Source organism: Python bivittatus, unplaced genomic scaffold (assembly GCF_059951505.1).
Source record: "Python bivittatus isolate LINGU-HERP-01145 unplaced genomic scaffold, Pbiv_v1 ctg000330_np1212, whole genome shotgun sequence".
Taxonomy (NCBI): Eukaryota; Metazoa; Chordata; class Lepidosauria; order Squamata; family Pythonidae; genus Python; species Python bivittatus.
The window spans coordinates 44,783,552-44,800,786 of NW_028277058.1; the positions used below are offsets into that span (position 1 = coordinate 44,783,552).

At 44.3% G+C, this 17,235-nt stretch overlaps 1 protein-coding gene across 2 annotated transcripts in view; it reads right to left on the reverse strand.

The window, feature by feature from the left end:
* The window catches only part of KDM7A (lysine demethylase 7A), a 69,476-nt gene that overhangs the window by 37,608 nt on the left and 14,633 nt on the right, over positions 1-17,235 (reverse strand). For both annotated transcript variants that reach the window (XM_007427205.3, XM_025166039.2), the window contains exon 2: positions 987-1,072. In XM_007427205.3, the coding sequence (XP_007427267.1) occupies positions 987-1,072 (86 nt within the window). The remainder of the gene's footprint in view (positions 1-986; positions 1,073-17,235) is intronic.

Here is a 17,235-nt window from a genome sequence, read left to right on the forward strand (position 1 = left end):
GGGAAATATTCATAAAAGGTATTGTTTGAAAATAATAGAAAAGTTAAAATAAAAGCCCAATGATAGTGTTAAAAATCTGGTAGGTTGAAACCACCATTATCATAAGATAACTTCATTTTGGTCAAGGATATTCAAGAAGTCTTAACCTGCCATAAACATCTTCTCAGTAACATACCTATCTGTGTGAAGTATCTAATAGAATACTTTAGAATAAAATCCCCCTGTAATGTATATTAATCTTAAATGTAATATTCTGCAAAGAAACTTAGAGATAATCTTGGTCAAAAGAACAATTAAGGACGGACTTGGAGAAGCAATTACATAGTCCACAGGTTGAAGCAATCATGAGAAAGAAACTCAAAATATCCCCACCTGATTTTGTTAGTATAAGAGGGGACAGGGAAAACTTGAACAGACTCTCAAGATTCTGTTAGCATTCAACTTTCAAGATTCCCTAGCATAATAAAGCAGCACTCCTGGAATCCTGGTAGTCTTGTCTCTTAACCTAGCCTACCTCAAAGGGCTAACATATTCATTGGGGTAATACTAATTTTGCCCCAAAGACTTAATGAAAGTTTTAACCCTCAGGTTATATCTACCAAAATTGCATCTATACATTTAGACATATTTAACCAAACATATTGTGATATATTTCAAGAAAAATATAAACCCAACCATTTTATAGATTGTAAATTATAGATTCTACAACCATTAAAAAAAAAAAAATCTCTTGCAGTAATCTATAGATATAACAGAACCCAAAAGGAACTAATGGATCCATCTTTGTTCCAGTTAATAATATAACCAGTTAATGGTATAATCAGAGTATAAATCAAGTTGTGTTAAATTTCTATAAGCTTTGGTAATAACACTGCATAATTATCAAGGATAGCCATAATATAATCAGCTATAAAAATAATTTATATTCAGTATCAAGTGCCACCACACCCTAAATTGTGCAAAATGCTTTAAAATTCATCACTTACTTAAGGAGGGTCCATGAAGAACTGCACAATTGGGACAGTGGTAGAGGTCAATGTCAACAGCATGGTGCTCCTCTACTCTAACACAACTAAAAAAAGAGAAGAAAAAATAATTCAGGAACTTTATTTTAATGTCAGCCTTACAGAAGTTGTATCAGAAATTTCTTATTTAGTTTTACTAAATAAATAATATTCAGGAGGGCAGACACTGAGCACATTTTTTTCCAGGCAACTAAGACCATATAGAAAATAAAATATGATTTACCCATATTATGTTGGATTGAATCCACTTAAGATAGCTGTGCTTTTGTACCACTGAAATCAATTCAACTGATTTCAACTAATTTAAGCACAATTATCTTAAGCTAAAGCTAATCCCCTAAAAATGTCAAACTAAGAACTGCTTCCTATTTCACTTTATATCTGGTTATACCAAACATTAGGGATAGGCAGCTAGATGTTACTTTATTTTAGACTTCAACTTCTACTAGCCAGCCAGCACAGACAATGACAAGGGACCATTATAATCAAATACATGTGGAAAACACCTTGCTATATGCATATCACTTTTAAATGTGGAGGCCCACAGAAGGCTTTTTTTAAAAATTTCCTATGACTGAAAGGGCGACTAAGTACTTTGGGCCCACTGATAAAAGTGCCACTGTGATAAAAAAGACTTATATTCAAATACAATTTTACTAATTAGCTCAAAGGATGACTTGAGGAAGATCACTATCTCAGTCTGACTGACCTCATGAAGAGTGGGATCTTTACAATGTGTTTTGACTCCAAAGGGAACTTGAAGAGGCTTCATATTTTTAAAGCTGATCTGACATGTGGAAGTAATGCAGGAACACTGCCAAAACTCCTCCAGTAATGCTCCAGTGGGCAAAGAGGAAAGCAAAGGCTAGAGCAAGTTTTGAGAAATGGCTAAATCCATGAATCTAGACATTTATCAAAACTATCCACCAATCATAGCAGAACCCCATTAGTGAAATTCAATATTCTTCTGTGTTATTTTAAATTTCTAGTCTTTCAAAACAGGAGGTTTTTTTGTTGGGTGGTAAGATAAAAGTGAAAGATGAAAAAAATAGTGTGAGTGCTGATAAAAGTAAGCCTTAAGAAAGTATAATGTGAAAATCATTTAATAAATGGTTTGTTTATTTCTCGCCCAACTCTTTCTCCATGAAATCATTAGTTTTATTAATGGGGGGTGGGTTGCACATATTTATTAGATATACGGCTTTTGCAAAGACCGGGAACCCTTGACTGAGCTTCTTCAAGAACATAAGTAGATGCACCCAATAAATCATAATAATGTGAATTACCCTAGGAATTAAAAACTACAAATCTGCAATAGATGGACAGAACCATATTACAGGCATAAGAAACTATTTTAAATGCTGAAATAGATATACTAATTTGTTCTGAACAACTGAACTAGTACAAGAGAGTTTGAAATTTGTAACAGTTGCACAGGTGATATCTCACCAATATCAACATCACCAATTTCAGCTGGAGGAAAGCTCAAACTACTAATCAGACAGACAGCCAATTCAACACCACCACTATTAAACCTAGAAAACATATACTAACTATATCTACTACTAAATTGTTATGTTTCATGCACTGTAAACTGCCTAGAGTTTTGAGATTATGCAGTATAGACATTTCTCTAATAAATAAATAAATAAATATAATCTCTCTCAGCATCTGATCTAGGAAAATAATTGCTAGGAACCCAAATTCATTATCTGAGCCTTTTATGATACACTCAAAACTGCCTGACAAACAGAAATATGATGTGGGCAAAGGGATTATTTTTCCTATAAAGGGTAATGAATCACAGAAAAGAGATTACCATTCCCCCAAATGAACACTACACAGAGTTACACATAATACTCCCAAGGCTTTTTGTTAACATTGTATCTTCTCTACCCCTTGCTCATTTTGCAGTCTACTGCACATGTTTGTGCAAGCTTTATGTGCAAAGGAATAAATTCATGAGAAGAGAAAAAAAGTAGAAATTTGCTATAAGATCCTTCTTTGGTCATAGAATTCATCATCTGAGTGAGGTGCCTGGACAGCAAACAGCAACAGTGGGAGAAATATCGGACAAAACCCTGCTCCCATTACTTTTGGAACTGAAGCAATGTAGGACAGCCTTATTCCTCCTTTTGGCTTTCCTATAATAATTCTAGTCTGTACATGAACTGTATCAGAAGCAGTTTTAAATACCCCCACAGTAAAAGAGTCTCAGAAGTATCTTTTGTTGGAGAAAGAATTTGCACATTGGTAAAACTTCTGACATGGTAAAACTTCTGATATGACTAAGAGCTTGGGTCACAAATCTTTTGACATCTCATTGATTGCCACCAGCAAGATGAGCTTATTAAAAAAAACATTCTACAAAAAATTTTCTTACATATATTAAATGATATTCTACATAGCTTATGAAACCTATGGAAGCTCAGCAATTACTTTTAGTTTCAAAAGTTTCCGTACATCTCAAGTCCATCAACTAGATTTTGTATTGCTCTTTTCAAATCCACAGCAGGCTTTGTTAATCAACAATTATCAAAAATACCAAGCACAGTGTTTATATCATCACTTCATTTAGTATATTCTTCAAGTGTCTGACATATGAAAGGCTTCCGTGTAGCTTGATTCAATACATAATGGCTGTAACACATTTTCACAACCAAGTCATAAAACTCATATTCAGTTTATCACTGCAGTAAGAATAACATGGACAAAGTCTCCCTTTGACATTCAATTAAATTGCTCATTGACTTTCACAAGTGGTAGTGGCACAGAGGATATGTCACATATTAGAGTATTACATATACATATTATTTGGCTAGGCTCCTGCAGCATTAATCAGGCTCTGCATAAGTTATCATGGGTATAATGAAGCAAAAATCTGTGACATTTTTGATTATGAAACAGGAAAGCTGCTTTGTTTTCAGTAGTATGCACTGTATTCTTCAGTCATTAGCTATTGCCAAATGATATCATTTCTTGTCATATCTTTTGTTTCTAGGGAGACCAGAATTATCAGCTTCAATGACTTCTACAGGTTTATCCTGAAATCATAATATATAATTTGCACAGTTTATGATCAATGATCATATTATCAAATGATCTGAACAAGCCTGCTGAATACACATTTAATATCCTAGATTGTGATCCATGTCATACAGAAATTACTGGGTTGATATTTAATGTGATATCAACTATTCTATTGTGCAACCTACAGATTTGTGGTATCTTGTTGTGTGATTTGCATAAAACTGATTAATTTTCCCCTTACAAAAAATAAATCCCAACAATTCCTGGTGGATCTCCGGCATTCAGTCTGTTCATATCAGCTAGATAAATACCCCCCATCATGTAGCACAGTTCATACAATCACAGATTGAAATACTAGAATAAATTGGTGCACAATTTTCTTACCATACATTGAAATCCACAGTAAGTTCTGATCAGGACCTGAAACATTCTTATAAAAGCTATGCGGAACATAACGTTTAGGTTGGTACTACATTAATTACTGAATTATCTTTGAATTACTGTACATCATCTAGAACTAGTATCAGGTTTCACAGCAAACTACAAAAGTCATCTCCATAACAATGGTCACTACTCATCCCTCCAACATACGTAATTATATTTCTTAATTTTACTTCATGAACAAATATAACACATCTATCATACAGCAGTATGTTACCTTACATCATCATGTATGCTTTTAGATATCATCCAAGGAAGTGTTTTGTATCTTCTTTTCATTTGCCAGATGCTACAGTGTTGTTATAATTGTTCAATGATACTACAGTCTGAAGAGTAATTTGTCACCACTGTCAGTTTTTTAATCATTAAAATACTTACATTTCACCTATCAAAGGAATTTCACTATTATGTATTTTATAACACTACTTCTTGCTTCCATTTGAATGTGCAGTATTAGTTTCAGAGCTTAAACAACTTTCTCTAACAGTCTATCTAATATCGTGCATTGATATAATGCTTCTGAAAATGAAGTGCCAGATCATTTAAGAATGGCATGTACCCCATTTTTGTCATTCTATATACAATTAAATCTGGCCAGTATATCGATCAGATTTTTTGAAATTGCATTGGGCCTGTTTTACTACAGATCTAAGCTTGTTATCAGCCAAAGAGGATACTGTATATATGCAGTTCAGCAGCTGTTGATTCAACAGGTACTACTCTTTGAGCCGGATCACAATGAAGGCTTTCAGTCTTGGTCAAATATTTATTAATGGAAACAAGAAGACAAACCTGTAAGTAACTTTCATTTCTGACAGAAGCTGAAACAGATTAATTAAAAACATAAATGACAGAAGAAATTGGAGCAGTTTATATCAAGGTAAAGGAAATCAACCTTGATTGCTCATTGGAAGGATTGATAATAACGCTCAAGCTCAGATACTTTGGTCACCTAATGGGAAGAGAGGATTCTTTGGAAAAAGACCCTGATGCTAGGAAAGATTGAAGGCAAAAGGAGAATGGAACGGCAGAGGATGAGATAGTTAGATAGCATCACTGAAGCAACAAACATGAAACTGAGCAAACTCAGGGAGGCAGTGAAGGACAGGAAGGCCTGGCACAATATGGTTCATGGGGTCACGAAGAGTTGGACACGATATAACGACTGAACAACAACAAAAATATCAAGGTAATCTAGAAATGGGCAACCTAGGAAAGGAAGCTGACCATGACAATATCAGAAAAAAGCCATCAAAGCCTATGTAACTGATGTCAGGTTCGGTCAGCACGAGGTTTCAGGGAAGCACGGGGCTGCAGGGAAGCTCGCAACCAGACCACGCGGAATCCACCGGCGGTAGCTAGCGGGGAAAAGAGGAACCGAAAGCGCCGCTAATTAACGAGCCACCTGCGGCCAGCTAAACAGGAAAACCGCAGCGGAAGCTTTTAATTACGAACTGATAACGGCGCGAGCAAGCAAGGAACGGGGCCGCAGGGCAGCGAAACAAGATCGCAACGCAGCACAGAACCCGCGGGTCTGCACGTAGCAGGGAGGGGCCAACCCAGCCGGAGGGGGACTGGCAATCAAGGACAATGGACTCTGACCGACCCTGCCATCATGAACGATCAAGGGGGACATTGGGGGGCCTAATTGCCCACAGCCGCAACGCGATCACGAGGCGGGAAACAGCGCGGGAAGGGGGAATATAACAAGTGATGCAATTGTACCAAGCCAGTCCTGGCTTTGCTTGTGACTACTACGTTACGCATGAGTAAACCTTCTTTGTGAACCACACGTGTCACGAGAGTTTCTCTGTCGAACGGGGCAAATCTCACATAAAGCCAGGACTCACCGTCAGCGCTACCCGGTACCACCGAGGAGCGTTTTCTTTCTCAATACAGGCATGACCAGCGACGAGGAATCCGTGGGTCAGCTGGAGCGCGAGGGATCCAGGCTCGCGGAAGGGCGGTCGGAGCCGCCCGGGAGCGACGGGGCAGCGGCCAGGGCCGGGCGCACTCCATCCGAGCGGTGGTCGATGGGCGTGAATCAAGGACCAGACGATTCGGGCGTTACGATGACCCGGGGTTCGGGGTTCCGGGACCGAGAGTGGAGCGAGAAATTCGCCCGACTAGAGGAGAGAGTCGAGCGACGCCTAGACGCCGTGGAGGCGATGCTCCAGACCCTACTGCAGAGAGTGGGGCCACCGGCGGTAAACGAGGAGGCGAGCGACAGGGGGGCGGTCCGACACCCCCGCCGGCACCACCCACGGCGCCCCGGTCGGAGGACCAACGGGCGGCAGACGCCCTGAGACTTCGAGGTATCACTGGGAAGTTCTCAGGGGACCCCGAACAGCTGCCGCACTTTCTGACGCACGTCAGGGTTCATGCAGAGGGGTGGTCACCTATTCGCTAGAGACGAGGACAGGGTATCCTACGTGGCCGAGCTGCTAGATGGCCAAGCCGCCAGCTGGGTGATCGGGCTGTACGATGCCAACGCGGCGGAACTACGGAGTTTCCCGGACTTCATGCAGGCGCTCCGGGACAGATTCGAGGACACATTGAGCGCCAAGCGGGCGGAGGACGACATCCTACAATTCAGGCAGCGGGGCAAATCGGTATCGGAATATGCCCTGGAGTTCCGGAGGTTGGCCGAGAAGCTCGCGGACTGGCCGGAGTCCCTGAAGGTGAAGTATTTTAAGAGGGGACTCAACCCAGAGATCCTGGAACGGGCACTGGGGCGGGACGACCCGGCCACAGTGAAGGATTGGATCTGGCTGGCCGGAACGGCGGAATCGGCGTGGCGGCAGATCCAACAGAGCACAAGACGACGGGACCAGACGAGGGACCGGCCGAGGGAGAGGACCCCCGAGGAGAGACGGAGCGGTCGACGGCAGTCCACCGGGAGGCGAGAGGCGACCAGAGCCCCGAATCTGTGTTTCCGATGCGGAGGCAGAGGCCACCGAGCGGCGCAGTGCCCGACGGAGCGGGAAGGCGCCCCACCACGGCCCGAAGTCAAAACCCCGCGTGCGAACGGGAAAAGGACCGGTGACCGACCGCGGAAGGGGGCAGTGGCGGCGGTGACCGAGAAAGGACGCGGGGGTGGTCGACCCCAGAGACAGCATCCTCCGGAGAGGACTCGGAGCCGGCGGGAAACGAGGCGCGCTCGCACTGAACGGCGTCCCAGTGCGAGCAGGGGAGTCGAGGCGCGCGGACCCAATAGGAGACGAGGACTGCCCACCGTTCCGGGTGAGGATACACGTCCGGGGGTGAGATCCGGAGGGGAGGCGCAGCTACGGGCGCTACTGGACTCGGGCTGCACCCACTGCTTGATGCACCCAGCGGTGGTCTCGGGGCTCGGGCTACAGCTGAGGCGCCTCCGGGAGCCCATTTCATTCAGCCAGTTAGATGGCACGCTGGCAGGGGGGGGACCAGCTCAGTATTACACCGAGCCGGTCCAGATGACGATCGGGAGTCACCGGGAAGAACTGAGGTTCGTGGTGGTCCCGGTGGCCGACTACGCGGTGGTACTCGGCTTGGCGTGGCTGCGGCGGCGGAACCCACGAGTCGACTGGACGGCGGAGGCAGTGCGGTTCGGGGTCGACAGACCGGCGAGGGGCGAGAGCAGAGGGGACCGAGCCGCGGAGACGGAGGCAACCGCAACCACCGGCGGACAAGCGGAGGGTCCGGGACACCGGGAGACGGGACGAGAGCAGATGGGGCCCGAGACCCGGGCGGCGACAGCAACAGCAGCAGCAGCAGCAGCAGCGCCGGGACCCCGGAGACCCGCCACGATCCCGAGGCGAGGGAGGCAGCGGCGACTGGCGAGGCAACCGCAAAGCGAGGGGCCGGACCCGGGGAACCCCCGACGGGCGGCGGAATCCCGAGGCAGTATCGAGACCTGGCGGCAGCGTTCGGGGAGAAGGAGTCTGACCAGCTCCCACCACACCGGCCCAGTGATTGCGCCATCGAGCTAGAGCCAGGAGCGACCCTGCCTAAGCCAAAAATGTACTCCCTGTCGAGGAGGGAGATGGGAGCCCTGCGCGAGTTCATAGACAAGAACCTAGCACGGGGATTCATCCAACCCGCGAAGTCACCATTAGCGGCCCCGGTGTTATTCCGGGAGAAGAAGGACGGCTCGCTCCGTATGTGCGTAGACTACCGGGGGCTGAACGCAATCAGCACGGAGTACAAATACCCCCTCCCCCTGATGAAGGACTTGATGTCGCATCTGTCGAAGGGGAGGGTGTTCACAAAACTGGACTTGCGCGAAGCCTACTTCAGAGTTAGGATCCGCGCAAAAGATGAGTGGAAGACGGCGTTCAACACCCCGCTCGGAAGCTACCAGTTTTCCGTGATGCCGTTCGGATTAAAAGGGGCCCCGTGGGTATTTATGCAGCTAATTAATGAGGTGCTGCACGACCTACTCTACCGGGGCGTCCTGGTCTACCTGGACGACATCCTCATCTACACCGAGACCCTGGCGGAGCACGTGAGCCTGGTGCGCACGGTGCTCCAGAGACTGCTGAAGGCACAGCTGTACGCAAAGCTCTCAAAATGCGAGTTCCATCGAGAGCAACTAGACTACCTCGGCTACCGAATATCCAGCCGGGGAATTGAGATGGACCCGGCGAAAGTAAGGGATGTCCTGGGCTGGGAAGCGCCGCGAACCCGGAGGCAACTCCAAAGCTTCCTAGGGTTTGCGAACTTCTATCGTCAGTTCATCCCGAACTTCGCCCAAATCGCCCTTCCCCTAACCGACCTGCTAAAAACCAAGGGCACTGGGAAACCCCCAAGCCCAGCATGGCACTCGCGTGGACTGCAGAATGCCAGGGGGCGTTTGAGGAACTAAAACAGCGGTTCACCGCGGAGCCGATCCTGCGCCATCCCGACCCAGACCGGCGGTTTATAATCCAAGTGGATGCATCAGACGTGGCAACGGGAGCAGTCCTGCTCCAACCCAGCCCGGAGGGCCATCCACCCGTGCGCCTACGCCTCCCGCAAATTCACCGAGACGGAGAGGAGGTGGATGGTGTGGGAGAAAGAGGCGTACGCGGTCAAGTGGGCGCTGGCCACGTGGAGGCATCTACTGGAGGGGGCAACTGAACCGTTCGAGGTGTGGACGGACCATAAGAACCTCGAGGCCCTGAAGACCCCGCGTAAGCTATCCCCCAAACAGGCACGGTGGTCCCAATACTTCGGGAGGTTCAGGTTCACACTGAAACACATCCCCGGGAAGCGCAACTTCTTAGCGGATGGACTGTCTCGCATGCCCCAACACGCCAGCCTACGGGAGGAGATCGTGGACTCCGTCATCCCCGCCAGCAGGCTGGCTGCAAAGGCGGTGACCCGAAGCCAGACCAAGGGGGAGCGACGGGACGCGGCGTCTGAAGTAAGGCAAGGGTTCGCGGAGGCAGCGGAGCGGGACGGTTGGCTCAAGCAGAACCGAGAGGCGCTAACCGGCCAAGAGGGGTTGTGGTGGCACGAAGGAAAGCTGTACGTGCCCGAGGGTTGCCGACGGGAGGTCATGGAGAGAGCCCACGACAGCCGGAGCGCGGGGCATTACGGCTTCGTAAAGACACTCCACTTAATCCGGCGGCAGTTTTGGTGGCCCACGCTCCGGAAGGACGTGGAGGCGTACTCAGGGGGTTGCCCGGTGTGCGCAACGGCGAAAGGAGCCAAAGGCAAACCTAGAGGCCTACTCCAGCCGGTAGCGGAACCCGACGGCCCTTGGCAAGAGGTCGCCATGGACTTCATAGTGGAGCTCCCGGAGAGTAAGGGGAAGACCGCCATTTGGGTGGTCACGGACTTATTCTCCAAACAAGCGCACTTTGTAGCGTGCCGGCGAGTCCCCACGGCCGAGGGGCTGGCGAAACTGTTCGTGCAACATGTCTACCGACTCCACGGCGCACCTCGACGTATCGTCAGCGATCGGGGCGGCAACTTCATCGCGCGGTTCTGGCGGGAGTTCCTGAAGCGGGTGGGGACGAAACAAGCCCTATCCTCCGCGGCGCACCCGCAGACGGACGGAGCCACGGAACGCCTGAACGGGGGCTCGAACAGTACCTGCGCTGCTACGTGGGGCACCAACAGGACGATTGGGCGGAGCTACTACCATTCGCGGAGGTGGCATACAACAACGCCGTCCACAAGAGCACCGGGTTCTCTCCGTTCAAAGTAGCCACCGGGAGAGAATTCGTCCCCATGCCGGAGCTGCCTCAGCCGGAATCCCAGATCAACTCCCTGGACGCCTGGTTCGCCCAAATCGACGAGACCCGGCGAGCGGCGCACGCGGCATTGCAAAGAGCCAAAGCCGACTACAAGAAGCACGCGGACCGCAAGAGGCTCCCCGAGGAAAAGTGGAAAGTGGGGGACCAGGTGTATCTGTCAACCAAAAACCTAAAGACGCACCAGGCATCGAAAATACTCAGCCCGAGGTTTGTGGGGCCGTTCCCCATTTCGGAGATCATCAATCCGGTGACCGTCAGGCTGACGCTCCCGAAAAGCCTCGGGAAGATCCACCCGGTGTTCCATTGCAGCCTGCTAAAGTTGCACCAGCCGGGGAACGCCTGGCACAAGGCGGAGGGAGTACCACCACCCATCATGGTCGGGGGAGCAGCATTTCGAAATCAACCGGATACTGGACGCCCGGAGGCACAAGGGGCAGACCCAGCTCCTAGTGCAATGGAAACATTTCCCCAAGTCCCACAGCGAATGGGTGAGTAAAGCCCACATAAGGGCGCCGGACCTAGTGCGGGACTTTTACAGTAAATACCCCGGGAAGCCGAAATAGGACCGAGGGGGGGAGTTGTCGTCAGGGGGGCGGCATGTCAGGTTCGGTCAGCACGAGGTTTCAGGGAAGCACGGGGCTGCAGGGAAGCTCGCAACCAGACCACGCGGAATCCACCGGCGGTAGCTAGCGGGGAAAAGAGGAACCGAAAGCGCCGCTAATTAACGAGCCACCTGCGGCCAGCTAAACAGGAAAACCGCAGCGGAAGCTTTTAATTACGAACTGATAACGGCGCGAGCAAGCAAGGAACGGGGCCGCAGGGCAGCGAAACAAGATCGCAACGCAGCACAGAACCCGCGGGTCTGCACGTAGCAGGGAGGGGCCAACCCAGCCGGAGGGGGACTGGCAATCAAGGACAATGGACTCTGACCGACCCTGCCATCATGAACGATCAAGGGGGACATTGGGGGGCCTAATTGCCCACAGCCGCAACGCGATCACGAGGCGGGAAAAAGCGCGGGAAGGGGGGAATATAACAAGTGATGCAATTGTACCAAGCCAGTCCTGGCTTTGCTTGTGACTACTACGTTACGCATGAGTAAACCTTCTTTGTGAACCACACGTGTCACGAGAGTTTCTCTGTCGAACGGGGCAAATCTCACAACTGAAGCCAATGTAGCATAGCAAGTGGTATTCTGAACCTGAATTAGGAAGATCAAGCTCAACTGGCTATTAAGAATCTCTCAAACAAGATCAGACTGAGACAATCTGCTACACTGACAATATACCTCAGCGATCATCTTTCTGAATGTTGTTTACTAAAGAGTAGCTGAGATAATGCCCATAACTTCCAAAGCCAATTCAGTCTGCCTTTAATTTGAGCTTGAAATAAAGAACATTCAACCATTTTTGGAATAGCAATGTACAATACATACGGAATGGAAATAATACTTAAGTGGAAACGTATTTACTACAGCAACACCAAGTGACTACATTTAAAACATCACATGCAGATGTTGGGAATAAATCAGAAAGTATAAGATTGAACCATGTTCAGTTGAATACAAATTTAAAAGACAGGATTGAACCCAACTCAATTGTCAAACTTCAGTGAACTATCTTCCATATAAAATAAACCAGATGTTGTATTCAACTGTTTTATTTAAGCAGCTAAAAATATTAATTTTCATTATAGTGAGCTAACAGTCTTTTGTTGATACACTAACCAAGGGAACAGTGTCTTGGTAAGATGGAAATAGGTGGAATGTATCTTTCCAAACTTGAGAATTTAAAAACACTTACTTGCTTCTACTTTTCCTGCAGATTTTGGAACGGCTGTTATTGCAATATATTTCTACTACAGGCATGGCTCCAATATCATCTGTTTTCTTCCTCTTTCTCACCCTTTTTTCCTAAGCTACTTGTCTGAAAAGCTTTTGAAACCTGAAAACTTACCATATCTTGCCATAACTCTAACTTTAGTTAGTCTAATGGGAGTACTGCTTCTATGGATTTATTTTCCTTTCAGTCATCACAGCTACTATTGCTTTTTATATGAATGTCAGAGTATTATAAGAACAAAATGCAAGTATGTTTAAGGATTTGTTTATAGACAGAGATGTGATATGGGAAGAAGAGATAATTTGTTGTATTTTAAGAGAAGGTGATAAGTTACTAAAATTGTTTATACTTGTGATGGAGAAGTCACTTCTTTATATATTTATTTTCTTTTTCTTTACTATATTCTTATTTTTTCTTTCTTTTCTATTTTCTTTTTCTTTTCTATACCTTTTTTTCCTTTTTCCTTTTTTGTATTTTGCATTAGTTTCTCATTGTTGTAACTGAATTTTTATAAAATTACTATTAAAAAAAATTAAAAGGACAAAATGCAAGTATGTAAGAATCTTGCTAGGTTAAAACAAGGGTCCAACTTTCTCCAACCTGACTCCCTTTGGAGATTTTGTCTGTCTGATGTGGTCAACTCCCTTCAAGTCCCTCTTTACAAGATTGCCATTTGGCATAGCCCCAGAAGCAGGCTTTTTTTGATAGCCACCTCCACACTCTGGAGCTCACTTCCCCACAGAGATCTGGCCAGCTGCATCGCTCCTAAGACCTATCTGTTACATTCAACAGAGTAGGAGGGCATGTTATAATTAAAGGTGAAGCTTGTGCACACATTATTTTTCTAACTTGTGGTTTATATGTTTTGTGATTATAAATATAATAAACATTTATAAGGAAATTTCTAAGGGTTTTCGTAAGTTTTATTATTAATACCTTTCCTACTGATTCTTAATAAGGCATTTGGTTTTTTTTTATAGCAGTTACACACTGGGCTAACATTTTCACAGAACTGGCTCCCATAATTCCAATTTATCTTTCCTAGTTAGTTGCTTTCCGTTCCAACCTTATTAATGTATGCCTTAAGTTTATGTTTTTATTTGTTTCAGAGCTCATCACTTTGCACTTGCCTATTTTGAACTGCAATTGTGGTTTTAAAGTCCCAATTATTTTACCACTATGAATAATTTGGTGTCATCCACAAACTTGGCTACTATGTTACCAACCACTAACCCAAGTACATTTATAACCCAATTTCAAACCACTTGTCCAAATACAGATCTGCATAAGACAACCTATCTTGTATCATGACAATTCAGGAACCTCACATGAAGGCCTTGGTCAAAGATTTTCTGGAAGTCCAGATTATCAGATCATCTTTATCTATATCCTCATTGATGCTTTCAAAAACATTCTAAAATAATATAGAAATTTGTTTTCAGAAAAATATTTTAATACTTTTTATCAGTAACCCGGAAGAGAAATTAAGCTACCTTCATAATACATTTGTGAGAAGAACACGAGTGCTAAATAACACCGTCTTTTATTTTTCTTTCACATTATTTCCTTAATTCTGATATTTTTTTCTTCCTCAATTATTATACATTCTCACTGCAATATCCTCCTTTCTTATTCAAAATACATACTTCACAATCAATATATTTATGAACAATTTGCTAGAGTTTTGTTACAGAAATATCCAGACATACTGACTTTCTGAATATGAGTCTTCTGAAATTTTATATTTTGGCTGGCATCACTAGCATACATTAGTTTATGGCTTCCTTTCCTTTCCTTGTTTTGGAAAAAAAGTCCAGGAATAAGATACTGACAAGGTTTATAGAAGCAAACAAACAAACAAAAACCAGTTACATAAACATAAGATCATTATATGAAGAGGCATCTACAGGGCATTCGGAAAGTATTCAGACCCCCTTCACTTTTTTCAATTTTGTTATGTTGCAGCCTGATACTACAATTGTCCAAATTCATTTTTTTTCTCATTAATCTACACTCAGTACCCCATCATGACAAAGTGAAAACAGAATTTTAGAAATGTCTGTAAATTTATTAAAATGGAAAAACTGAAATATTACATGTACTTAAGTATTCAGACCCTTTGCAATGACACTTGAAATTTAGCTCAGGTGCCTCCCATTTCTCTTGATCGTTGCTGAGCTGTTTCTACACCTTGACTGGAGTCCACCTGTGGTAAAGCTTTCTAATCTAATTCTGTGACCAAACAATAACTTCATACCTGAATCTCACTGATTTTTCCCACCACAGTCCCAGAACTTTTGTCTCAAAGACAGTGATCCTTGTCAGGCCAGTATCAAATCCTTTATCTAATGGCTCATGCATGCTTCCACTCTCCCTGATTCTTAATGGAGTGTAGGAAAGAGACTGAAAATCTTAACAGGGTCTTGGATACTTAAAGAAAGTACAACAGCATAAAGTCACCTCTTCTGAAGCAGTTTGGGGTACTCCAATTCTTTCTGAAACTAATTTTTCTCACCAGTTCTTCCTACTAGTCATCTATACTGCTCCCTAATACTCATAATAGTTGTAATTTTAAGCTGACCAACTAGGACCTCTGAGCTGTTATCTTTATTGCAGTCTCTTCCTACAAATATTCATTTCTATGTCTTTACCTTAAATCAAGAGAGAGAGAAAATTAGTCAATTTTATACATATTTTATATAAAAATACAAAATAATCCAATCAAGAGGAATGTATTAAGACTTCTGAATTTCACTTCTGACCTTCCTTCATACAATTCTGTTTTAATGTCCACGTTCAGAAATTATACCATAATCCTTCCTACTATGGCCTCAGCACCGCCCCCCAAAAAACTTTTAATGTAACTCACAGCCACCAAATGGTGTCACTTATGTTAGAAATGTTCCACATTAAGCACGACTCTAAGCTACGGATTTAAATAACTGCTTTTTTAAAAGTTCATTCTGTTTTGCCTATTAAATTGTAGCAGTTATTTTATTACTTGCACCGTATCAAGTATTAAATGCTCCACATAAAATTCACTTTGGTAAGTGAGGCAGATTGTAACCAAGGCATGAATTACTAATACTAAGTTCAACCAATGCAGGAAGGGTCAGAGTTGCCTCATTTGTAGTAAATAAATCCACTCTTCACCACAGCTGCAACCTGCAAATTCAGTGACAGATGGGTCAAGAAGCACTCCCAAAGTTTGAATCTGCTCTCTCTGGGATACTGCATCAGCATGCAGAACCATCTTCACTTCAGTTCCAAAGTCCTGCTTTTTTCTTACCAACAGCATCTCGGTCTTGCCTGGACTGAATTTCTCTATCATCTATCCCATTATCTAGATTAGGCAATATTCAAGAATACTAATTTATTCCTTAAAGTCAGAAGGCAGGGAACAGCACTATTGGGTGTCACCAACATGCCAAAGTTCCAAATGACTTCCCTCAACAGCTTATGTAGATGTTAAACTTCTGCAAAATACTGCCTGTGAGGACCAAACATGCTAGATAGTCCAGAAGAATACAATGGCTCACGGCATTGAAATCCACTGATAAATTCAAGGTAAGTAGCAAAGTCATACTTCCCCAACTGGTTTCCACATATATTATCTGCCAAGGTGACCAAAGTAATCTTCAGATGAGCCTCTAACTCATCTAAAAGCCAGATTTGTGTTGTTTTATCCAGGTGCATTTGGAATTATGAGGCCACCACTTTGCCAATCATACTATCCAAGAACAGAGTATCTGAGGGTGTCCTATAATTTTCCAGCATGTAGGATCGCACTCCATACTCAAGCAGAAGTTGATCACCTCTTTATTCAGGGGGCCAGTTTGATTTAATTAGCCAGAGAGAACAAAGGCCTAGCAAGCAAATGATGGCCTCATTTCATCATACCACCTCTCTACTTCATCAAGATCTACAAGCTAAAAGAATCTACATGAACCAGACATGTTACCTCTCTGTCACCCAGAGTCCAAACTGCAAAAAAGGTGATCAACTTCACAAAGAACAATGACAATCACTCACAACAAGTCTTCAACTGTTCCAGCTCTTCTCTCCCAGCATCTTGATGGAGGACATGCTACAGGGTTCAGAAAAGCTGGCCTGTTCTGTGCAGATGCAGTGAAGGAGTAGAAGTTACCTATTCTCATTGTACGTACTGATGTGAAGTAAGATTTTAAATCAACCTGAAAGAAATCCCATTCTGTGCTTGATCCAATTTGTGACAACAGTTCCTCTACTGGTTCCTTAATCCTCTACTTATCTGCTTCATTGTTTTTAGCTGCCTAATAAAAATAAGATGCTTACTGAGCTCTACAAACCAAAACAGGGGTCTGAGGAGCTACAGGAGCATTTAAAAGCAGTATATAATTTCTCCTGAACATATACATTCATTCAGTTTAGATCCAAAAGATTTAGTTCTTGTCATAAGCAATCCTCATTCTTAAACAAAGGTCAGAATAAACTCTATCATGGGCTTGTTACATAATTGAACACCAACTGTTGTCAAATCAACCAACTGTGATGGAATGAAGAAATGATTATCCTAAGAGAGGTTTCTGACTTTTTTCTTTTAATTTAGTAGAGTTTGTTCAGAGAATTAACTTTATTTTATATATTTGTTTCTCAAAGTTCCAATTTTAATAATTAAATTACTAGCATTATTTC